Source organism: Tachyglossus aculeatus, chromosome 2, assembly GCF_015852505.1.
Source record: "Tachyglossus aculeatus isolate mTacAcu1 chromosome 2, mTacAcu1.pri, whole genome shotgun sequence".
Classification (NCBI taxonomy): Eukaryota; Metazoa; Chordata; class Mammalia; order Monotremata; family Tachyglossidae; genus Tachyglossus; species Tachyglossus aculeatus.
Window position 1 is genome coordinate 75,700,093 of NC_052067.1, and position 26,528 is coordinate 75,726,620.

The 26,528-nt window shown below is 45.5% G+C and overlaps 1 protein-coding gene across 1 annotated transcript in view; it reads right to left on the bottom strand.

Annotated features, from left to right (window-relative positions):
- Window positions 1-26,528, bottom strand: part of VTA1 (vesicle trafficking 1) — a 101,462-nt gene that overhangs the window by 12,953 nt on the left and 61,981 nt on the right. The window contains exons 6-7 of the mRNA XM_038770523.1: window positions 25,583-25,750; window positions 4,821-4,901 (exon numbers count right to left, since the gene is read on the bottom strand). Of these exons, the coding sequence (XP_038626451.1) occupies window positions 4,821-4,901; window positions 25,583-25,750 (249 nt within the window). The remainder of the gene's footprint in view (window positions 1-4,820; window positions 4,902-25,582; window positions 25,751-26,528) is intronic.

A 26,528-nucleotide genomic window follows, 5' to 3' on the forward strand; every position in this document is an offset into this window, starting at 1 on the left:
TTAAACACCTACTCTCCCTCTTAGACTGTCAGTCCCATGTGGAACAGGAACTGTGTCCAACTTAACTATACTGAATCTATTCCAGTGTTTAGTAATAATAATTTTGGTCTTTGTTAAGTGCTTCCTATGTGCCAAGCAATGTTCTAAGCGCTGGGGGAGATACAAGGTCATCAGATTGTCCCACATCGGGCTCACAGTCTTAATCCCCATTTTCCAGATGAGGTAACTGAGGAACAGAGAAGTTAGGCAACACGCCCAAAGTCACACAGCTAAGTGGCAGAGCTGAGATTAGAACCCATGACCTCTGACTCCCGAGCCCATGCTCTTTTCACTGAGCCATGCTGCTTCTTGATGTTTGACTCAGAGGAAGTGCTTAAATACCAGAATTATTGTTATTATTATTACCTCAGTGTAATTTAAAAAGAAGGTGGCTAAGATATGAACTAGCTCTGAAACATATTCTGCTTTTTCTGGAAGCTAACACCACATCTGTTGTGTATAATATCTGGAACCACTTTTCACTATCTTTTGTCAGGACACACTACAAGCAGAGGACAACTTTAGCTAAAACAACTGCAAAGGAATATCGGTAATCAGTTTGGACTACTGGAAAGAGCACGAGCATGAGAGTCAGAGGACCTGGGTTCTAGTCTTGGCGTTGCCACTTGCCTGCTGTGAGACCTTAGACACACTACCTAACTTTTCTGTGGCTCTCTCCTCAACTGTTAAATGGGAAATCGAGACCTGTTCTCCCTCCTACTTAGGCGGCAAGCCCCAACTGGGATAGGGACTGCATCTGACCTAATTCTTACATCTACCCCAGGGCTCAGAATGGTGTTTGGCACAAAGAAAGTGCTTAACAACTATCCACAATATTTTAATTGACTAGCGTGAGCAAAGATGTTCAGCTGCAGACTGCCTGTGTGGACTTGGCTGCTGCTAACTGCATCCTGGACATTCCCACCAGCTTCCTTGGATCTGGGATTTTGGGGCATTTGACATTCACCCCACCCTCAACCCCACAGCGCTTGTGTACATATCTGAAATCATACATTACTTATTTATTCATATTAACGCCCATCTCCCCCTCTAGAATGTAAACTTGTTTTGGGTGGGGAATGTGTCTGCCAACTCTTGTGCTCTGCACATAATAAGTGCTCAATAAATACCACTGATGAGACAGCCTGGGTCCCAGCAAGGGCCACCCTCCTTCCTGCCATTCCTCTGGGCTCTAGCCCCGTGCCACCCAGCCAGGGGCTTTTGTAGCCCCCACTTATTCTCTCCCCCTTCTCAGGTGAAGACTGTAAGCTCACTGTGGGCAGGGATCATGTCTACCAACTTATAGTATAGTATAGTACTCAACTTATTGTATAGTACTTTCCCAAGTGCTTAGGACAGAGCTCTGCAGGCACTTAGTGCTCAATAAATACCATTACTTGAGTGACTGATTCCTCCTGGTGCCCGCTGCCTCTCTATGGCAAGTCTCTTAGAGAAGCAGCGTGGCTCAGTGGAAAGAGCCCGGGCTTTGGAGTCAGAGGTCAGGGGTTCGAATCCCAGCTCTGCCAATTGTCAGCTGTGTGACTTTGGGCAGGTCACTTCACTTCTCTGGGCCTCAGTTACCTCATCTGGAAAATGGGGATTAAGACTGTGAGCCCCCCGTGGGACAACCTGATCACCTTGTAACCTCCCCAGCGCTTAGAACAGTGCTTTGCACATAGTAAGCACTTAATAAATGCCATTATAATAATAATAGTAATTCTTAGCCCTGCTCCCAGCATGCCCTGTGCACTGTACGCCGCTTGAATGGACTTAAGCCACTGCTGCTTATAATAATAATAATAATGATGGCATTTATTGAGCGCTTACTATGTGCACAGCACTGTTCTAAGCGCTGGGGAGGTTACAAGGTGATCAGACCACGGGGGCTCACAGTCTTAATCCCCATTTTACAGATGAGATAACTGAGGCCCAGAGAAGTGAAGTGACTTGCCCAAAGTCACACAGCTGCCAATTGGCGGAGCCGGGAGTTGAACCCATGACATCTGACTCCAAAGCCCGGGCTCTTTCCACTGAGCCACGCTGCTTCTCTAGTCTCCTTCGGGTACCCGTCGTCTCTCCGACATGGCTCTCGGAGCCCTCGGCATCCTCTTTTACCTGACCACCATGCTACCTCCCTGATATTCCACACTTGCTTGTCTCTGCCACACCAAGGAACCTCCATCCTGACCCCCAACCCCTACCACTCTGGCGGGGCACAGAAAAACAGGCACAGCCTGGACCTACCCCTTCAAAACTTTGGGAAGATTGGGGCAGCCGCTGCTGTAGCAGTCACTCTGGCCGCAGTTGTGACTGTGGACTACGGGACACGAGCAGCCTGAAACTCTCCTCCTTTAGCCATAGCTCCCTACTGAGCTTTGTTTCTGTCTTTATGCTGCCTTAGCATTCTGTTTCATCTCTCCTTTATGTACCGTTGCCAGTCCCCTCTCCCCCTTTTTATTTTTAGATAGTGAATCCCCTGAGGGTCGGGGACTGTGTCTAATTTCGAGCTGCATCATTTTTCCCGGCACTTGGTAATACTGTGCACACAATGAGCCCTTAATAAATACTATTACATACCCTATCGGAAATAACACATAGTATTAGCACTGTAATCCCAGGGCTCTGAGAAGAAAAAAAGGATGAAGAAAGCCATTTATAAAATGTGCTGATCAATCATATTTATTAATAGCCTACTGTGTGCACAGTACTGTACTAAGCACTTGGGAGAGTACAAAATACAAGAGTAGACACGTTCTCTGCCCACAACAAATCTGCAGTCTAGAGGACAAGCTTACTGGGACAAATTGGATACTTTGGTTTGTAACTAATAATAATAATAATAATGGCGTTTGTTAAGCGCTTACTATGTGCAAAGCACTGTTCTAAGTGCTGGGGGGAATATAAGGCGATCAGGTTGTCCCATGGGGGCTCACAATCTTAATCCTCATTTTACAGATGAGGTAACAGGCTCAGAGAAGTTAATTGCCCAAGGTCACACAGCAGACATGTGGCAGAGCCAGGATTTGAACCCATGATGTAAGTGCTTAACAAAAACCACAATTATCATTACTATATTTTTACTCTTGACTCCCTACCATCTAGTTTTTGGCTAGTCACTCCACTGGGACTGCTCCATCCAAAGTCACCAAAGTCCTCCTTCTTGCCAAATCTAACAGCCTTTACTCCATCTCAATCCTCCTAAATCTCACATCTGCCTTCGACACTACGGAAGAATCTTCTAGACACGCTATACTTTGGCCTTTTTTGGCAGTTTTTCTCCTGGTTCTCCTCATACCTTTCTGGCCATTCCTTCTCTGTCACTGGATCTTCTTCTGCCTCTCGCTAATTAACTGTGGAGGTCGCTAAAGGCTCGGTTCTGCATCGCCTTCTCGTCTCAATTTACACTCATTCTTTGGGGGGTGCTCTTGATCTGCTCCCATGAACTACCACCTCGATGCAGATGACTTCCAAATCTACCCAGCTAACCTCAATTTCCCTCCCTTTCTGCAATCTCACATTTTCTCCTCCCTCTAGGACATCTCTAACCGGACATCAGTCGCCACCTTCTCTTCCCTTCCAAATCCTCTCTACTCAACCTAATTTTCCCATCAACCTCTCTGACTCTTAAACTTAAACACTGCCTTTACTCTGGACTAATTCTATTGCACTCTCCCAAATCCTTAGCACGCAGCAGGTGCTTAATAAACATTACTGAACGATTGGAGCAGAGAAAAGAGACAGCCTTCGTTTGCCACCTCCTCTCTTCCCTCCCCCCTGTTTCCTTCTCCACTGTATCCAGCATCTCTTCTCCAGGCTATTCATTCAATCATATATATTGAGCAGATCACTGTACTAAGCACTTGGGATAGTGCAGTAGAACAATAAACAGTCACATTCCCTGCCCACAACGAGATTACAGTCTTAGGGTGGGTGGGGGAGACAGATGTTAATAAATAAAAAATAAATAAATCACAGACTAGAGTTTCTGCAACTGTTCCACTTTTTCTGCTAGGGATCTTGAGACCAGCTTCCCTACATGCTTCTCCTTTAATAGTAGTAATAGTATTTATTAAGTGCTTATTGTGTACAGAGCACGGTACTAAGTGCTGGGAAAGAAAAGAAATGCAGGAATTAGGCATGGCCCCTGTCTCTCAGGAGACCACAATATCCTCTATCCCAGACACCTTTAAGAACCAGCCAGAATGTTAACCCCTGATGGGACAGGGTCCATATCTTACTTTCACTTGTATACTCTTTCCCAGTGCTCTGTGCCCAATAAGTGCCTAATAAATACTATTACTACAAGAGCAGGACCTCTGGTTCAGAAAAGAACTCGTTGGCAATGGAGGAAAAGGCAGTAGCAAAGAAAGGGTAGTCTTGGCTGCTTACCTCTCCCTGTTTCCCAGCATCTTCCATGCTGGCTGTCCCAGGCAAATTATATACTGTGCACTACCTGGCAGAAAACAGACTTTATGGGGACCTCACAATTTTCCGGATGGCTGAAACTTGGGAATGTCTTGTATGAGGTAGGCTCCAGTCCTATCAGACCAGCTGATTTTCTCGTAGGCACTTATGGAGTGCAAGGTAGTCCTGCTGCTGAGTAAGGAATTTTACAATCAAATTGGAAATAGGTTGATTTGGAAAATTATGAATTATTGGAGAAAAAATAAATTGTGAGTCACAATCAATCTTCTTGTTTCTAGTTTTCTCTTTGCAGTAAAGATAGAAAACAAAGCAAATACATCTGGTGAATTAAAATGAACTCAGCGAATTGGTCTTACCTAGAGATAGAGCATTGAAAAGAGATGGGTCAACAGGAGGAATATTCTGTGGAGTAGGTTGGATGGTACTGCTTGCTACACCTGAAAAATCAGAAACACAAGTGCACCTTAAATTGTTACACCCTTTAATTATATACTTAGGAAACAATTATGTGCTCACCCAAGAATTACATAACATTACTTAATCATACCCTGGTGACCCTAATTACTTATTAACAGCATCAATGCAAAGATATTCCAGGAAAATTTGTAGTGAGGACTTATTGCTATCCTCAGCAACATTTATGGAATGCCTACTAGGTGCAGATATCTCAATCTAGCATTCGTAACATACAAGTAAAAAAATGACATGGTCCCAGCTTTTGGGGAACTTGTAATCTAATAGTAACAATAGGATATCCTGCCCTGTACAAGGTACATAGATATGCGATAGGTTCTATGAATAAAAATCAACTGCAAACATTTAAAAATTAAATAAAAAATACACAGATATTCTATATATGCCCAGGCAGATAATGGTGTGTCCTGACCAGGAAGTTGGAAGATTAAAGAATGACTCAAAGGAGTTGACTTATCATGAAGACTTTGAAGGTAGGAGTTATTGGCTGCAAACACCTCACTGATTAAGTAATATTCTTTCTCTACACAAAAACACTCTAAAATGCTACTCAGATAATTATTGCTCATTAGGCCGTCAGAAGCACCACCTGACTTACTTTTTTTAAAAAAATTATTGGCTACAACCAGTGCAAGGGACACGGGATTGGGAGTCAGGAGACTCCACCCCTTGCCTGCTGTGTGACCTTGAGAAGACTGCCCAACTTCTCAGAGTCTCACTTTCCTCATCTGCAAAATGGGGAAAAGCAGATGTTTTATCTTCCTCTTAGACTGTAGGACCTGGGTGGGACAGGGGCTGTGTCTGATTTATTATTTAATATCTACCCCAGGCTTGGCACATAGTAAGCCCTTCCTGAATATCATCCTATCAGCATTTGGAAGTTACAGAACTTTCCAGCTGCCCTCGTCCCAAATTGTCCTGGTGGGTCGGGGCTGGAGGTTATGGAAAAGAACATGGACAGGGTGGATGCAAATCAACTTACCCAAATGAAGGTAGTTTTATGGACTGGTGTCTTAGTAAGGATTGGAATAAGGAAAAGGTAGACTACAGAGCTCAGCACAGATTGGGAAAGCAAACCAAGAACCATGGAGTTGATAAGTTAAACTAGGTCAAGCATGGTCAGTGTTCAGTCTATTGATTTGAAATGCCCACATATCAATTTTTCCTCATTGTTTTCCACACTGACTGAGTTCTCTTCTTTTTTTGGCTAGCTACGTCCAACTAGGCTGCCCCTTGCCTAAGAAACTTGTCCCCAAACCCTTGCTGGCAAAAGTGGAATGCACTAGATTGCTGTCAACAGCTCCACGATTCTGAGAGAGACTCGGTGTGCCATACAATACTGTACTCGTGCGGATTCCAGGCAGGAGCATGCATAAACGCTGCATGTGAAAAGGCCATTTAAGTCATTCTTAAACAATTCAAAGGTTGGCGATGCTACAGATTCTTCAGGAGCCTCCTCCAACTTTATTAAAAATCTCTGAGAAAGGCAAGCTCATTTTCTTGACTTGCTGCTCTCTGGGTATGGAAAACAGCTGGTGACTATCTTCCCCAAAACCTGAAGCAAGTTACTGATATATCTGTGTATAGTTCACTAAATATGAACCTGGGGCCACAGGCAAGATTCGAAGCGTATGATCTCCAAACGTGGCTGTAGATTTTGTTCTGGTAATCGCTCTATGGAAAACAAGAGCATGGCTAGCTGCCAAGTCTCAGATGTCATGCAGCAGAAGTTTCCCACCCGCAGCACCTCCTCCAAGAGGTCTTCCCCCTGCCATCAAAATTCACTCTCTTTTTTGTTGCTGTACTGTAAATTCCCATGAAGAAAGTACATGCTTGCAACAGACTTTTTGCCCCTAGCCAAAGAAGAAAAACAAAAAGGAAAAACCTTTTCCTTTTCTTCAACTCCCTTCTGCATTGCCCTGACTTGCTCCCTTTATTCATCCCCCCAGCACTTATGTAATAATAATAATAATAATGATGATGGCATTTGTTAAGCACTTACTACGTGCAAAGCACTGTTCTAAGCACCCGGGGGATACAAGGTGATCAGGTTTTCCCATGTGGGGCTCACAGTCTTAATCCCCATTTTACAGATGAGGGAACTGAGGCTTAGAAAAGTTAAGTGACTTGACCAAGGTCACACAGCCTACATGTGGCGAAGCCGGGATTAGAACCCATGACCGCTGACTCCCAAGCCCGTGCTCTTTCCACTGAGCCAACGCTGCTGTATTGTACTCTCCCAAGTGCTTAATGCAAAGTGCTCTGCAAAGAGTAGGTGCTCAATATTTAAGACTGAATGAGTATCTGTAATTAATTTATATTTACTTCCGTCTCCCCCGATAGATTGTAAGCTTGCTGCAGGCAGGGAATGTGTCTATTATATTGCAGTCTCCCCAGCGCTTTGTAGAGTGTTCTGCACACAGTAGGCGCTCAATAAATACTACTGACTGGCTGCAATTAAGAGAAGGACAACATTCCATGGGTACTGGAATCCCAGCTCCGCCACATCAATCAATCGATCAATCAATCAATCAATCAATCGTATTTATTGAGCGCCTACTGTGTGCCGAGCACTGTACTAAGCCCTTGGGAAGTACAGGTTGGTAACATATAGAGACAGTCCTTACCCAACAGTGGGCTCACAGTCTAGAAGGGGTAGACAGAGAACAAAACCAAACATATTAACAAAATAAAATAAATAGAATAGATATGTACAAGTAAAATAGAGTAATAAATATGTACAAACATACATACATGTATACAGGTGCTGTGGGGAAGGGAAGGAGGCAAGACTGGGGGATGGAGAGGGGGACGAGGGGGAGAGGAAGGAGGGGGCTCAGTCTGGGAAGGCCTCCTGGAGGAGGTGAGCTCTCAGTAGGGCCCAGAAGGGAGGAAGAGAGCTAGCTTGGTGGATGGGCAGAGGGAGGGCATTCCAGGCCAGGGGGATGAGACAAATGGCAGCAAACCTTGTGATTCCCTGGCCCGTGCCCTAACCCTATGCAGCAGACAAATGGCAGCAAACCTTGTGACTCCCAGGCCCGTGCCCTAACCCTATGCAGCCAATCAATCAATCAATCGTATTTATTGAGTGCTTACTGTGTGTCGAGCACTGTACTAGGCACTTGGGAAGTACAAGTTGGCAACATATAGAGACAGTCCCTACCCAACAGTGGGCTCAAAGTCTAGAAGGGGTAGACAGAGAACAAAACCAAACATATTAACAAAATAAAATAAATAGAATAGATATGTACAAGTAAAATAGAGTAATAAATATGTACAAACATATATACATGTACACAGGTGCTGTGGGGAAGGGAAGGAGGCAAGACGGGGGGATGGAGAGGGGGACGAGGGGGAGAGGAAGGAGGGGGCTCAGTCTGGGAAGGCCTCCCGGAGGAGGTGAGCTCTCAGTAGGGCCCCGAAGGGAGGAAGAGAGCTAGCTTGGTGGATGGGCAGAGGGAGGGCATTCCAGGCCAAGGGGATGAGACAAATGGCAGCAGACCTTGTGACTCCCAGGCCCAATCTCTAACCCTATGCAGCAGACAAATGGCAGCAAACCTTGTGACTCCCAAGCCCGTGCCCTAATCCTATGCAATCAATCAATCGTATTTATTGAGCGCTTACTGTGTACCGAGCAGTGTACTAAGCACTTGGGAAGTACAAGTTGGCAACATATAGAGACAGTCCCTACCCAACAGTGGGCTCACAGTCTAGAAGGGGTAGACAGAGAACAAAACCAAACATATTAACAAAATAAAATAAATAGAATAGATATGTACAAGTAAAATGAATAGAGTAATAAATATGTACAAACATATACACATATATACAGGTGCTGTGGGGAAGGGACGGAGGCAAGACAGGGGGATGGAGAGGGGGACGAGGGGGTGAGCAAAGAGGGGGCTCAATTTGGGAAGGCCTCCTGGAGGAGGTGAGCTCTCAGTAGGGCCCTGAAGGGAGGCAGAGAGCTAGCTTGGTGGATGGGCAGAGGGAGGGAATTCCAGGCCAGGGGGATGAGACAAATGGCAGCAAACCTTGTGACTCCCTGGCCCGTGCCCTAACCCTATGCAATCAATCAATCAATCAATCAATCGCATTTACTGAGCGCTTACTGTGTGCAGAGCACTGTACTAAGCACTTGGGAAGTACAAGTTAGCAACATATAGAGACAGTCCCTACCCAACAGTGGGCTCACAGTCTAGAAGGGGTAGACAGAGAATAAAACCAAACATATTAACAAAATAAATAGAATAGATACGTACAAGTAAAATAGAGTAATAAATATGTACAAACATATACACATACATACAGGTGCTGTGGGGAAGGGAAGGAGGCAAGATGGGGGGATGGAGATTGGGACGAGGGGGAGAGGAAGGAGGGGGCTCAGTCAGGGAAGGCCTCCTGTAGGAGGTGAGCTCTCAGTAGGGCCCCGAAGGAAGGAAGAGAGCTAGCTTGGTGGATGGGAAGAGGGAGGGCATTCCAGGCCAGGGGGATGAGACAAATGGCAGCAAACCTTGTGACTCCCTGGCCCGTGCCCTAACCCTATGCAGCAGACAAATGGCAGCAAACCTTGTGACTCCCAGGCCCGTGCCCTGACCCTATGCAGCAGACAAATGGCAGCAAACCTTGTGACTCCCAGGCCTGTGCCCTAACCCAATGCAACAGCCAAATGGAAGCAAACCTTGTGACTCCCAGGCCCGTGCCCTAACCCTATGCAATCAATCAATCAATCGTATTTATTGAGCGCTTACTGTGTGCTGAGCACTGTACTAAGTGCTTGGGATGTACAAGTTGGTAACATATAGAGACAGTCCCTACCCAACAGTGGGCTCACAGTCTAGAAGGGGGAGACAGAGAACAAAACCAAACATATTAACAAAATAAAATAAATAGAATAGATATGTACAAGTAAAATAAATAGAGTAATAAATATGTACAAACATATACATATATACAGGTGCTGTGGGGAAGGGAAGGAGGCAAGACGCGGGGATGGAGAGGGGGGCGAGGGGGAGAGGAAGGGAGGGCTCAGTCTGGGAAGGCCTCCTGGAGGAGGTGAGCTCTCAGTAGGGCCCAGAAGGGAGGAAGAGAGCTAGCTTGGTGGATGGGTAGAGGGAGGGCATTCCAGGCCAGGGGGATGAGACAATGGCAGCAAACCTTGTGACTCCCTGGTCCGTGCCCTAACCCTATGCAGCAGACAAATGGCAGCAAACATTGTGACTCCCTGGCCCGTGCCCTAACCCTATGCAGCCAATCAATCAATCAATCGTATTTATTGAGTGCTTACTGTGTGCAGAGCACTGTACTAAGCCCTTGGGAAGTACAAGTTGGCAACATATAGAGACAGTCCCTACTCAACAGTGGGCTCACAGTCTAGAAGGGGTAGACAGAGAACAAAACTAAACATATTAACAAAATAAAATAAATTGAATAGATATGTACAAGTAAAATAGAGTGATAAATATGTACAAACATATACACATATATACAGGTGCTGTGGGGAAGGGAAGGAGGCAAGACGGGGGGATGGAGAGGGGGACGAGGGGGAGAGGAAGGAAGGGGCTCAGTCTGGGAAGGCCTCCCGGAGGAGGTGAGCTCTCAGTAGGGCCCTGAAGGGAGGAAGAGAGCTAGCTTGGTGGATGGGCAGAGGGAGGGCATTACAGGCCAGGGGGATGAGACAAATGGCAGCAAACCTTGTGACTCCCAGGCCCGTGCCCTAACCCTATGCAGCAGACAAATGGCAGCAAACCTTGTGACTCCCATGCGCGTGCCCTAACCCTATGCAGCAGACAAATGGCAGCAAACCTTGTGACTCCCTGGCCCGTGCCCTAACCCTATGCAATCAATCAATCAATCAATCAATCGTATTTACTGAGCGCTTACTGTGTGCAGAGCACTGTACTAAGCGCTTGGGAAGTACAAGTTAGCAACATATAGAGACTGTCCCTACCCAACAGTGGGCTCACAGTCTAGAAGGGGTAGACAGAGAACAAAACCAAACTTATTAACAAAATAAAATAAATAGAATAGATATGTACAAGTAAAATAAGTACAGTGATAAATATGTACAAACATATACACATACATACAGGTGCTGTGGGGAAGGGAAGGAGGCAAGACAGGGGGATGGAGAGTGGGACGAGGGGGAGAGGAAGGAGGGGGCTCAGTCTGGGAAAGCCTCCCGGAGGAGGTGAGCTCTCAGTAGGGGCCCGAAGGGAGGAAGAGAGCTAGCTTGGTGGATGGGCAGAGGGAGGGCATTCCAGGCCAGAGGAATGAGACAAATGGCAGCAATCCCTGTGACTCCCTGGCCCGTGCCCTAACCCTATGCAGCAGACAAATGGCAGCAAACCTTGTGACTCCCTGGCCTGTGCCCTAACCCTATGCAGCCAATCAATCAATCACATTTATTGAGCGCTTACTGTGTGCAGGACACTGTACTATGTGCTTGGGAAGTACAAGTTGGCAACATATAGAGACAGTCCCTACCCAACAGTGGGCTCACAGTCTAGAACGGGTAGACAGAGAACAAAACTAAACATATTAACAAAATAAAATAAATAGAATAGATATGTACAAGTAAAACAAATAGAGTGATAAATATGTACATTTGCACATATATACGGGTGCTGTGGGGAAGTGAAGGAGGCAAGAGGGGGGGATGGAGAGGGGGACGAGGGGGAGAGGAAGGAGGGGGCTCAGTCTGGGAAGGCCTCCTGGAGGAGGTGAGCTCTCAGTAGGGCCCCGAAAGGAGGAAGAGAGCTAGCTTGGTGGATGGGTAGAGGGAGGGCATTCCAGGCCAGGGGGATGAGACAAATGGCAGCAAACCTTGTGACTCCCTGGCCCGTGCCCTAACCCTATGCAGCAGACAAATGGCAGCAAACCTTGTGACTCCCTGGCCCGTGCCCTAACCCTATGCAGCCAATCAATCAATCAATCGTATTTATTGAGCGCTTACTGTGTGCGGAGCACTGAACTAAGCTTGGGATGTACAAGTTGGCAACATATAGAGACAGTCCCTACCCAACAGTGGGCTCACAGTCTAGAAGGGGTAGACAGAGAACAAAACCAAACATATTAACAAAATAAAATAAATAGAATAGATATGTACAAGTAAAATAGAGTAATAAATATGTACAAACATATATATATATATATATATATATATATATATATATATAGGTGCTGTGGGGAAGGGAAGGAGGCAAGACGCGGGGATGGAGAGGGGGGAGGGGGAGAGGAAGGAGGGGGCTCAGTCTGGGAAGGCCTCCTGGAGGAGGTGAGCTCTCAGTAGGGCCCCGAAGGGAGGAAGAGAGCTAGCTTGGTGGATGGGCAGAGGGAGGGCATTCCAGGCCAGGGGGATGAGACAAATGGCAGCAAACCTTGTGACTCCCTGGTCCGTGCCCTAACCCTATGCAGCAGACAAATGGCAGCAAACATTGTGACTCCCTGGCCCGTGCCCTAACCCTATGCTGTCAATCAATCAATCGTATTTATTGAGCGCTTACTGTGTGCAGAGCACTGTACTAAGCGCTTGGGAAGTACAAGTTGGCAACATATAGAGACAGTCCCTACCCAAAAGTGGGCTCACAGTCTAGAAAGGGTAGACAGAGAACAAAACTAAACATATTAACAAAATAAAATAAATAGAATAGATATGTACAAGTAAAATAGAGTGATAAATATGTACAAACATATACACATATATACAGGTGCTGTGGGGAAGGGAAGGAGGCAAGACGGGGGGATGGAGAGGGGGACGAGGGGGAGAGGAAGGAGGGGGCTCAGTCTGGGAAGGCCTCCCGTAGGAGGTGAGCTCTCAGTAGGGCCTCCAAGGGAGGAAGAGAGCTAGTTTGGTGGATGGGCAGAGGGAGGGCATTCCAGGCCAGGGGGATGAGACAAATGGCAGCAAACCTTGTGACTCCCTGGCCCGTGCCCTAACCCTATGCAGCAGACAAATGGCAGCAAACCTTGTGACTCCCTGGCCCGTGCCCTAACCCTATGCAATCAATCAATCAATCGTATTTATTTAGCGCTCACTGTGTGCTGAGCACTGTACTAGGCACTGGGGAAGTACAAGTTGGCAACATATAGGGAAAGTCCCTACCCAACAGTGGGCTCACAGTCTAGAAGGGGTAGACAGAGAACAAAACCAAACTTATTAACAAAATAAAATAAATAGAATAGATATGTACAAGTAAAATAAATACAGTGATAAATATGTACAAACATATACACATACATACAGGTGCTGTGGGGAAAGGAAGGAGGCAAGACTGGGGGATGGAGAGTGGGACGAGGGGGAGAGGAAGGAGGGGGCTCAGTCTGGGAAAGCCTCCCGGAGGAGGTGAGCTCTCAGTAGGGGCCCGAAGGGAGGAAGAGAGCTAGCTTGGTGGATGGGTAGAGGGAGGGCATTCCAGGCCAGGGGGATGAGACAAATGGCAGCAAACCTTGTGACTCCCTGGCCCGTGCCCTAACCCTATGCAGCAGATAAATGGCAGCAAACCTTGTGACTCCCTGGCCCGTGCCCTAACCCTATGCAATCAATCAATCAATCGTATTTATTTAGCGCTTACTGTGTTCAGAGCACTGTACTAGGCACTTGGGAAGTACAAGTTGGCAACATATAGAGACAGTCCCTACCCAACAGTGGGCTCACAGTTTAGAAGGGGTAGACAGAGAACAAAACCAAACATATTAACAAAATAAAATAAATAGAATAGATATGTACAAGTAAAATGAATACAGTGATAAATATATACAAACATATACACATACCTACAGGTGCTGTGGGGAAGGGAAGGAGGCAAGACGGGGGGATGGAGAGTGGGACGAGGGGGAGAGGAAGGAGGGGGCTCAGCCTGGGAAGGCCTCCTAGAGGAGGTGAGCTCTCAGTAGGGCCCCGAAGGGAGGCAGAGAGCTAGCTTGGTGGATGGGCAGAGGGAGGGCATTCCAGGCCAGGGGGATGAGACAAATGGCAGCAAACCTTGTGACTCCCAGGCCCATGCCCTAACCCTATGCAGCAGACTAATGGCAGCAAACCTTGTGACTCCCAGGCCCGTGCCCTAACCCTATGCAATCAATCAATCAATCGTATTTATTTAGTGCTTACTGTGTGCCGAACACTGTACTAAGCGCTTGGGAAGTACAAGTTGGTAACATATAGAGACAGTCCCAACCCAACAGTGGGCTCACAGTCTAGAAGGGGTAGACAGAGAACAAAACCAAACATATTAACAAAATAAAAGAAATAGAATAGATATGTACAAGTAAAATAAATGAGTAATAAATATGTACAAACATATATACATGTATACAGGTGCTGTGGGGAAGAGAAGGAGGCAAGACGCGGGGATGGAGAGGGGGGCGAGGCGGAGAGGAAGGAGGGAGCTCAGTCTGGGAAGGCCTCCTGGAGGAGGTGAGCTCTCAGTAGGGCCCCGAAGGGAGGCAGAGAGCTAGCTTGGTGGATGGGCAGAGGGAGGGCATTCCAGGCCAGGAGGATGAGAGAAATGGCAGCAAAACTTGTGACTCCCTGGCCCGTGCCCTAACCCTATGCAGCAGACAAATGGCAGCAAACCTTGTGACTCCCAGGCCCGTGCCCTCACCCTATGCTATCAATCAATCAATCAATCGTATTTATTTAGCGCTTACTGTGTGCCGAGCACTGTACTAGGCACTTGGGAAGTACAAGTTGGCAACATATAGAGACAGTCCCTACCCAACAGTGGGCTCACAGTCTAGAAGGGGTAGACAGAGAACAAAACCAAACATATTAACAAAATAAAAGAAATAGAATAGATATGTACAAGTAAAATAGAGTAATAACTATGTACAAACATATATACATATATACAGGTGCTGTGGGGAAGGGAAGGAGGCAAGACGGGGGGATGGAGAGGGGGGCGAGGGGGAGAGAAAGGATGGGGCTCAGTCTGGGAAGGCCTCCTGGAGGAGGTGAGCTCTCAGTAGGGCCCCGAAGGGAGGAAGAGAGCTAGCTTGGTGGATGGGCAGAGGGAGGGCATTCCAGGCCAGGGGGATGAGACAAATGGCAGCAAACCTTGTGACTCCATGGTCCGTGCCCTAACCCTATGTAGCAGACAAATGGCAGCAAACCTTGTGACTTCCTGGCCCGTGCCCTAACCCTATGCAGCCAATCAATCAATCAATCAATCGTATTTATTGAGCACTTACTGTGTGCACAGCACTGTACTAAGCGCTTGGGAAGTACAAGTTGGCAAAATATAGAGACAGTCCCTACCCAACAGTGGACTCACAGACTAGAAGGGGTAGACAGAGAACAAAACTAAACGTATTAACAAAATAAAATAAATAGAATAGATTTGTACAAGTAAAATAGAGTGATAAATATGTACAAACATACACACATATATACAGGTGCTGTGGGGAAGGGAAGGAGGCAAGATGGGGGGATGGAGAGGGGGACGAGGGGGAGAGGAAGGAGGGGGCTCAGTCTGGGAAGGCCTTCTGGAGGAGGTGAGCTCTCAGTAGGGCCCCGAAGGGAGGAAGAGAGCTAGCTTGGTGGATGGGCAGAGGGAGGGCATTCCAGGCCAAGGGGAAGAGACAAATGGTAGCAAACCTTGTGACTCCCTGGCCCGTGCCCTAGCCCTATGCAGCAGACAAATGGCAGCAAACGTTGTGACTCCCCGGCCCGTGCCCTAACCCTATGCAGAAGACAAATGGTAGCAAACCTTGTGACTCCCTGGCCCGTGCCCTAACCCTATGCAATTAATCAATCAAGCAATCGTATTTATTGAGCGCTTACTGTGTGCCGAGCACTGTACTAAGCGCTTGGGAAGTACAAGTTGGCAACATACAGAGACAGTCCCTACCCTGTCTGTGGGCTCACAGTCTAGAAGGGGTAGACAGAGAACAAAACCAAACATATTAACAAAATAAAATAAATAGAATAGATACGTACAAGTAAAACAGAGTAATAAATATGTACAAACATATACACATGTATACAGGTGCTGTGGGGAAGGGAAGGAGGCAAGACAGGGGGACGGAGATTGGGACGAGGGGGAGAGGAAGGAGGGGGCTCAGTTTGGGAAGGCCTCCTGGAGGAGGTGAGCTCTCAGTAGGGCCCCGAAGGGAGGAAGAGAGCTAGCTTGGTGGATGGGCAGAGGGAGGGCATTCCAGGCCAGGGGGATGAGACAAATGGCAGCAAACCTTGTGACTCCCTGGCCCGTGACCTAACCCTATGCAGCAGACAAATGGCAGCAAACCTTGTGACTCCCTGGCCCGTGCCCTAACCCTATGCAATCAATCAATCAATCAATAGTATTTATTGAGCGCTTACTGTGTGTAGGGCACTGTACTAAGTGCTTGGGAAGTACAAGTTGGCAAAATATAGAGACAGTCCCTACCCAACAGTGGGCTCACAGTCTAGAAGGGGTAGACAGAGAACAAAACCAAACATATTAACAAAATAAAATAAACAGAATAGATATGTACAAGTAAAATAGAGTAATAAATATGTACAAACATATATATATGTATACAGGTGCTGTGGGGAAGGGAAGGAGGCAAGACGGGGGGATGGAGAGGGGGACGAGGGGGAAAGGAAGGAGGGGGCTCAGTCTGGGAAGGCCTCCCGGAGGAAGTGAGCTCTCAGTAGGGCCCCGAATGGAGGAAGAGAGCTAGCTTGGTGGATGGGCAGAGGGAGGGCATTCCAGGCCAGGGGGATGAGACAAATGGCAGCAAACCTTGTGACTCCCTGGCCCGTGCCCTAACCCTATGCAGCAGACAAATGGCAACAAACCTTGTGACTCCCAGGCCCGTGCTCTAACCCTATGCAGCAGACAAATGGCAGCAAACCTTGTGACTCCCAAGCTCGTGCCCTAACCCTATGCAATCAATCAATCGTATTTATTGAGCGCTTACTGTGTGCCAAGCAGTGTACTAAGCACTTGGGAAGTACAAGTTGGCAACATATAGAGACAGTTCCTACCCAACAGTGGGCTCATAGTCTAGAAGGGGTAGACAGAGAACAGAACCAAACATATTAACAAAATAAAATAAATAGAATAGATATGTACAAGTAAAATAAATAAATAAATATGTACAAACATATATACATATATACAGGTGCTGTGGGGAAGGGAAGGAGGCAAGACGTGGGGATGGAGAGGGGGGCGAGGGGGAGAGGAAGGAGGGAGCTCAGTCTGGGAAGGCCTCCTGGAGGAGGTGAGCTCTCAGTAGGGCCCCGAAGGGAGGCAGAGAGCTAGCCTGGTGGATGGGCAGAGGGAGGGCATTCCAGGCCAGGGGGATGAGACAAATGGCAGCAAACCTTGTGACTCCCAGGCCCGTGCCCTAACCCTATGCAGCAGACAAATGGCAGCAAACCTTGTGACTCCCAGGCCCGTGCCCTCACCCTATGCTATCAATCAATCAATCAATCGTATTTATCTAGCGCTTACTGTGTGCCGAGGACTGTACTAGGCACTTGGGAAGTACAAGTTGGCAACATATAGAGACAGTCCCTACCTAATAGTGGGTTCACAGTCTAGAAGGGGTAGACAGAGAACAAAACCAAACATATTAACAAAATAAAATAAATAGAATAGATATATACAAGTAAAACAGAGTAATAAGTATGTACGAACATATATACATATATACAGGTGCTGTGGGGAAGGGAAGGAGGCAAGACGGGGGATGGAGAGGGGGGCGAGGAAGGATGGGGCTCAGTCTGGGAAGGCCTCCTGGAGGAGGTGAGCTCTCAGTAGGGCCCAGAAGGGAGGAAGAGAGCTAGCTTGGTGGATGGGCAGAGGGAGGGCATTCCAGGCCAGGGGGATGAGACAAATGGCAGCAAACCTTGTGACTCCATGGTCCGTGCCCTAACCCTATGCAGCAGACAAATGGCAGCAAACCTTGTGACTTCCAGGCCCGTGCCCTAACCCTATGCAGCCAATCAATCAATCAATCGTATTTATTGAGCGCTTACTGTGTGCAGAGCACTGTACTAAGCACTTGGGAAGTACAAGTTGGCAACATATAGAGACAGTTCCTACCCAACAGTGGACTCACAGACTAGAAGGGGTAGACAGAGAAAAAAACTAAACGTATTAACAAAATAAAATAAATAGAATAGATATGTACAAATAAAATAGAGTGATAAATATGTACAAACATACACACATATATACAGGTGCTGTGGGGAAGGGAAGGAGGCAAGACGGGGGGATGGAGAGGGGGACGACGGGGAGAGGAAGGAGGGGGCTCAGTCTGGGAAGGCCTCCTGGAGGAGGTGAGCTCTCAGTAGGGCCCCGAAGGGAGGAAGAGAGCTAGCTTGGTGGATGGGCAGAGGGAGGGCATTCCAGGCCAGGGGGATGAGACAAATGGCAGCAAACCTTGTGACTCCCTGGCCTGTGCCCTAACCCTATGCAGCCAATCAATCAATCAATCGTATTTATTGAGCGCTTACTGTGTGCAGAGCACTGTACTAAGCGCTTGGGAAGTACAAGTTCGCAACATATAGAGACAGTCCCTACCCAACAGTGGGCTCACAGTCTAGAAGGGGTAGACATAGAACAAAACCAAACATATTAACAAAATAAAATAAATAGAATAGATATGTACAAGTAAAATAAATAGAGTAATAAATATGTACAAACATATACACATATAAACAGGTGCTGTGGGGAAGGGACGGAGGCAAGACGGGGGGATGGAGAGGGGGACGAGGGGGAGAGGAAGGAGGGGGCTCAATCTGGGAAGGCCTCCTGGAGGAGGTGAGCTCTCAGTAGGGCCCCGAAGGGAGGAAGAGAGCTAACTTGATGGATGGGCAGAGCGAGGGCATTCCAGGCCAGGGGGATGAGACAAATGGCAGCAAACCTTGTGACTCCATGGTCCGTGCCCTAACCCTGTGCAGCAGACAAATGGCAGCAAACCTTGTGACTTCCTGGCCCGTGCCCTAACCCTATGCAGCCAATCAATCAATCAATCGTATTTATTGAGCGCTTACTGTGTGCACAGCACTGTACTAAGCGCTTGGGAAGTACAAGTTGGCAAAATATAGAGACAGTCCCTACCCAACGGTGGACTCACAGACTAGAAGGGGTAGACAGAGAACAAAACTAAACGTATTAACAAAATAAAATAAATAGAATAGATATGTACAAGTAAAATAGAGTGATAAATATGTACAAACATACACACATATATACAGGTGCTGTGGGGAAGGGAAGGAGGCAAGATGGGGGGATGGAGAGGGGGACAAGGGGGAGAGGAAGGAGGCGGCTCAGTCTGGGAAGGCCTCCTGGAGGAGGTGAGCTCTCAGTAGGGCCCCGAAGGGAGGAAGAGAGCTAGCTTGGTGGATGGGCAGAGGGAGGGCATTCCAGGCCAAGGGGAAGAGACAAATGGTAGCAAACCTTGTGACTCCCTGGCCCGTGCCCTAACCCTATGCAGCAGACAAACGGCAGCAAACCTTGTGACTCCCTGGCCCGTGCCCTAACCCTATGCAGCCAATCAATCAATCAATCGTATTTATTGAGCACTTACTGTGTGCAGAGCACTGTACTAAGCGCTTGGGAAGTACAAGTTCGCAACATATAGAGACAGTCCCTACCCAACAGTGGGCTCACAGTCTAGAAGATGTAGACAGAGAACAAAACCAAACATATTAACAAAATAAAATAAATAGAATAGATATGTACAAGTAAAATAAATAGAGTAATAAATATGTACAAACATATATACATATATAGAGGTGCTGTGGGGAAGGGAAGGAGGCAAGACGCAGGGATGGAGAGGGGGGCGAGGGGGAGAGGAAGGAGGGGGCTCAGTCTGGGAAGGCCTCCTGGAGGAGGTGAGCTCTCAGTAGGGCCCAGAAGGGAGGAAGAGAGCTAGCTTGGTCGATGGGCAAAGGGAGGGCATTCCAGGCCAGGGGGATGAGACAAACGGCAGCAAACCTTGTGACTCCCTGGCCCGTGCCTTAACCCTATGAAGCCAATCAATCAATCAATCGCATTTATTGAGCGCTTACTGTGTGCAGAGCACTGTACTAAGCGCTTGGGAAGTACAAGTTGGCAACATATAGAGACAGTCCCTACCCAACAGTGGGCTCACAGTCTAGAAGGGGTAGACAGAGAACAAAACCAAACATATTAACAAAATAAAATAAATAGAATAGATATGTACAAGTAAAATAAATAGAGTAATAAATATGTACAAACATATATACATATATACAGGTGCTGTGGGGAAGGGAAGGAGGCAAGACGGGGGGATGGAGAGGGGGACGAGGGGGAGAGGAAGGAGGGGGCTCAGTCTGGGAAGGCCTCCTAGAGGAGGTGAGCTCTCAGTAGGGCCCCGAAGGGAGGAAGAGAGCTAGCTTGGTGGATGGGCAGAGGGAGGGCATTCCAGGCAAGGGGGATGAGACAAATGGCAGCAAACCTTGTGACTCCCTGGCCCGTGCCCTAACCCTATGCAGCAGACAAATGGCAGCAAACCTTGTGACTCCCTGGCCCGTGCCCTAACCCTATGCAGCAGACAAATGGTAGCAAACCTTGTGACTCCCTGGCCCGTGCCCTAAACCTATGCAGCAGACAAAGGGCAGCAAGCCTTGTGACTCCCAGGTCCGCTGTGTGACCTTGGGCAAGTCAGTTAACTTCTCTGAGCCTCAGTTACGTCATCTGTAAAATGGGGATGAAGACTGTGAGCCCCACGTGGGACAACCTGATCACCCTGTATCCCCCCCAGCGCTTAGAACAGTGCTTTGCACATAGTAAGCACTTAACAAATGCCATTATCATTATTATTATTATTATTATTATCATTATTATTATTATTACTGACCTAGATTGCCATTCTAGTACTCTCCAGGTCAAATTGTTCAAGAAGGTAGTAAGTGCCATCACAGAGGGACTGAGGTGGGTGTGCCCAAGGGCTGACCTCAACCCCCAATCTGTTCATTGCAAAGGTTGTAATTCTGTTTCTTCTTCATGTGTTGCCTGACAGTTAAGTGGCAGGCCCAACCCCTGAAAACTGACCTTCCTTCTGACAATATGGGCTTTCTATCAATAAGGCGAGCCTGTTGTGTCTTCCACTCAAGGGGAAAAAAAAATCTCTCATCTCATTCTGCCTATGCAATCAAAAATAATTAGGAGTCAATCCCAATGCAGGGCAAAGTTCTATATTTAAGGGGCTCCAAAAGAGCCAAAACCTGCTATGTCATTTTTAACATAGTTTAGCCTTGCTTTCATGTGCTCCCTATTCTTTCACATTTATCAAACATCTCTATTTCTCCCCCACTTTGAGCTCAACTCTTCAGTAGATCAATCAATCATATTTATTGAGCGCTTACTCTGTGCAGAGCACTGTACTAAAGGCTTTCCCACAAGGCACTAAGGAGATGGGCCACTGAAACAACAAAACGTAAAAATAGTTCAATATTTTTGAATACAAACTTTTGAGAAATTGGTTTCACTCTTTTTAAACTCACAGCATTACATGCTCCGTACTGTCCTGATGGGTTTTTAGAGAAGCAGCGTGGCTCAGTGGAAAGAGCACGGGCTTGGGAGCCAGAGGTCGTGGGTTCAAATCCTGGCTCTGTCACTTGTCAGCTGTGTGACTTTGGGCAAGTCACTTAACTTCTCTGTGCCTCAGTTACCTCATCTGTAAAATGGGATGAAGACTGAGCCGCAAGTGGGACAACCTGATTACCTTGTACATCCCCAGTGCTTAGAACAGTGCTTGGCACATAGTAAGCGCTTAACAAATGCCATTATTATTATTATTATTATTATTATTATTATTTTAACAACTTTCAACATTTCAAAAACTCAGAATGATAGTGATCTGAAAATGTATTAAATTTGGCAAATTTAACAAAATGGAAATTATATCTTTTAAAAAATAGGTGCTACAATATTGAACTGTGATTCTGTGGCTACGAAGTAATAACTGTAATCTTCATAGCAGTCTACTAGATTTTTACACAACTTCGGTAAATGCCATACTTAGCTTCTCTGTGCCTCAGTTTCCTCATCTGTAAAATGGGAAATAAAGCTGTGAGTCTCACTTGGGACATGGACTGTGTCCAAGCGGATTAGCTTGCGTCTACCCCAGTGCTTAGTTCAGCGCAGGGCACATAGTGAGTGCTTAACAAGTACCATTAAAAAAATACAAAGCTCTTTAAAAGAATGGTATGAAAAAATAATGATGAGCATTCACTTTAAACATTTTCTCTTTGACTCAAAATGAAAAAAAAAAACAAAAAACAAAAAACAAAAATTCAAAATTCCTGCAAAATGAAAGCCTGTCTCGGTGCCAAACAGTAATCTGCCAATTAGTGGGAAGGCATATGTTATCTGGGGTCACTACTTGATTTATGTTCCCCCTTTCAAGCAAAGCCTTTGGTCTTGATTGCAGGTGGTCTGTGCTGACAAATTTACTGCTTCATATAAAGCAAAGTCTGTTGAGAGCTTCCTTCTTAAGTTTTTTTTCAGGGTGTAGCAAGTGCCAAAGCATTTTTTTTTTTATAAAAGATACAGATTTTTTTTAAAAAAGAACTTGTTAAATTCCTGATAGTTCTAAGGTAGGCTTGTAGTACCAACCAGAGTGGCAAAGTTGTTTAAATAGTCTAACATCTCTTTACCCTCACAAACATTTTTCGTTTGTGGTGGAAGAAGAAACCTTATATTACTACTCTATTCTTTTCAGATATCTCAAGGATTTCCCTTTGATAAAAATGCATCCTGAACTTTTATATGAGAGAAAGTAAATCATTCTTAAAATGAGAAAGAGGGGAAACATCTGCTCTACTTATAAACAAAAGTCACTTCACGTTTTTGTCAATTACGACACAGCTTTTTACTCAAGTGGGGGAAAAAAACTGCCATCAAAATTCACTCTCTTTTTTGTTGCTGTAGTGTAAATTCCCATGAAGAAAGTACAGGCTTGTAACAGACTTTTTGCCCCTAGCCAAAGGAGAAAAACAAAAAGGCTCTTTCACTAATGAAAAGTCACCACACTTTTTATGAAGAACTGAGCATTTTCAATGGGGCATGGGAGTGTACCCACAAAATTAAGTCAAAATTGGTTACAATGTCAAGAAGCTTCAAAATCTGGGGTATATTTCTTGCGATACTGGCATCCTGAAAGGAATTTCTAATTGATGAGCTGACCAAGCCTAAACCTGCCCGGGCAAAGCAGTTCCTCCAGCAATTTAAACAGGCTACAGACAATTTTCTATTTCAGAAGTAGCCATGAAAATGGACTCATGTCAATAGTCTGTAAAAAAAAAAAGATGCTAAAAGGATGCCAGGTTAAGTGAAACTGAGTATAAGCTGTCACCGCTTAATTATCTTTGGGTTTAGTTTTCTGAGAAGGATTATATTTTTATAGATAATAACAATTTGTTAAATTCTTATTACATTCCAGCACTAGCTAATCAGATTGCCCACAGTCCCTGTCCCCACATGGGGCTCACAGTCATCATCATCAATCGTACTTATTGAGCGCTTACTGTGTGCAGAGCACTGTACTAAGCGCTTGGGAAGTACAAGTTGGCAACATATAGAGACAGTCCCTACCCAACAGTGGGCTCACAGTCTTAATCCCAATTTTACAGATGAGGTAACTGAGGCCCAGAGAAGTGAAATGACTTGCCCAAGGTCATGAAGCACACAAGTGGCAGAGCCAGGATTAGAATCCAGGTCTGACTCCTAGGCCTGAGCTCTTTTCACTAGGCTACGGTGCTTCTTAATAGATGAATTCTTAGGTGAAGCTTGGCCGCAAGCACACACTTGTGTTCCCTTAGAGTGGTGATCACTTTAGAAATGTGAAAATGTGGACATTACTAAGTGTGGAAGAAATACCACTGGCACTGTGGGGTTGGTGAAAATATCTGCAGACTCATATATTTTTGGAACCCATTTTGAATGGCTAACTTAAAACAAACACCTTTATAAACCTGACACATATCTGCTTTTTTTGTTGTTTACAGCAGTTATTTTTATGTATCATCATCTTTATGATGTGTTTATAACTACAGGGAAGAAGCAACTGGCAATGGATACTGCCAGAATTCAAAATAATGATATTTACACAATTATTACAATAAGCACTCATGCAGTTCTTTTTGATGGTTGCAGAATGCTGAGAAAACTCCGTGACCAAGCGGAGGGTACATGGGACAACAGCCCAGGAGACCTGGATTCTATGATGATGATGATGATGGCGTTTAAGTGCTTACTATGTGCAATGCACTGTTATAAGCGCTGGGGTGGTTACAAGGTGATCGGGTTGTCCCACGGGGGGTTCACAGGCTTCATCCCCATTTTACAGATGAGGTAGCTGAGGCACAGAGAATAATAATAATAATAATAATAATGGCATTTGTTAAGCGCTTACTATGTGCAAAGCACTGTTCTAAGCACTGGGGGGATACAAGGTGATCAGGTTGTCCCGCATGGGGCTCACAGTTGTCATCCCCATTTTACAGATGAGGTAACTGAGGCCCAGATAAGTGTCTGGCTGGGAGGAAGGGGGCTTCAGGTAAAACCAGAGACCGCAGGGTTAAAGTTTCCCAAATGGGCTAGAAACGTCTTTTGGCAAAGAGTATCTTTTGATCAAATTTCCAAGGGTGGAAAAAAAATCTCACTGAACAGAAGAAGTTTGAAGGTAGAACACTAACCAAATTTCTGACACTAGGTATACCATCTCAGCCTGTATAATTTCATTATAAATGCTGCATCCACATGGTAGGAGAGATTAACTAATTCTAATTAATTAATTCTCCCCCTCCTCTCCCTCTCCATCCCCCCATCTTACCTCCTTCCCTTCCCCATAGCACCTGTATATATGTATATATGTTTGTACATATTTATTACTCTATTTATTTATTTTACCTGTACATATCTATTCTATTTATTTTATTTTGTTAATATGTTTGGTTTTGTTCTCTGTCTCCCCCTTCTAGACTGTGAGCCCACTGTTGGGTAGGGACTGTCTCTATATGTTGCCAACTTGTACTTCCCAAGCGCTTAGTACAGTGCTCTGCACACAGTAAGCGCTCAATAAATACGATTGATGATGATGATTAACAGAAGTAATGATTAATAAGGGATGAATTTGGCTAGCATTTCCAATAACAAGACTTCCAATGTTCAGAACTGGCTCAGTTCTCATGTGCTGGAAGGAAGCACTTAGTACAGTGCTCTGCACCCAGTAAGTGCTCAATAAATACGATTGACTGATTGATTGTACAGTATGGCAATAGAACAGATGTACTCCCTGTCCACAACGAGCTTGCGGCCTAGAGGGAGATCCTGCAGTGTTAAACTGTTCCGCGCGGCCTGTGGACTTTCCAAATTTGTCTCTGCAGTCACCTTTGGATCAATTTGTACTTCCCAAGCGCTTAGTACAGTGCTCTGCACACAGTAAGCGCTCAATAAATACGATTGATGATGATGATGATATAGAGCCTCACAGACTACTGGCACTGAATGACACCTATGAAAACTCACCCCAAAGTGACTTTCAGCTTTCTCACCCATTCCATTGTCTTGCATTACTTGTGATTCAGTATTTCAGGCATTAACCCATCCATCGGACTAAAAGCTTGATTGCATTACCTTACAACAAAGACAACTACATTCTTTGGGGCATTTTAATTTTGTACCTGTGTTGTGAGGCACTTCAGCTGGAGTGTTTGCTGGGGCATGTGCACCTGGAGGAATCTGTATGCCAGTGAAATGACTTGATGGCATACTGCCTGGATCATAGGAAGAAGATGAGGGCTGAGGCTGAGCGGGTAGCGAGGCTGTGCCTACGTCTTCACTTTCATCGTCTGAAATAAAAATGAGTGCAAATGCATTTTAATTTTACGATACTATTAAAACTAAAGTCTCATTACGATACCGACTGAAGATACCTCAAATTAAAGCCAGTGAAGAGTGTATTTGGTGATGACAATTTTAAGCTTTGCCTTCATAATCAATCAACTACATTTACTGCCTGCTTACTGCGTGCAGAGCACTGAACTAAGAGTTGGGAAAGTACAATATAACAGAGTTGGCAGACACATTCCCTGCCCACAGTGACCTTACATTCTACAGTGAACCTTATCACCTTTACAGTAGATTGTCCACGTTTCGTTTTGTTTTGTTTTTTAAACCCACTTCTTAAAAAAAAACACCTTCCTGGAAACTCTGCCTATATACTTGAAATTTTTTAAAGCACTTTCCAAAAACATCAATTTTGGAATTAAAAAAAAACAACCTTTTTATTTTCAATCCAACAGAATCATAGTTTTTTTTGAAAACTGAACATAAAATCACACTTCATTTAATGCCTTAAATGCCCTGAAATGAACCACCTTGAATTCATCAATGCTCTATTTAGGCTGAGGAAAGAAATAGGTTTTGCTCTATAATCACTGAGAGTAAAATAACAAGAACACTGCTGATTATTCTTTCTTTTTTATTAGTGCCATGCTGTTGACACAGGCCATCAGGAGAAAGTACACCTGATTAATTTTCTATTTTCGTAGTGAATACAGTTTTTTGAGGTTAGAATAAGACATTTCTCCTTTAATTACAAGAAATGTCTTTTAAGGTTTAATAATT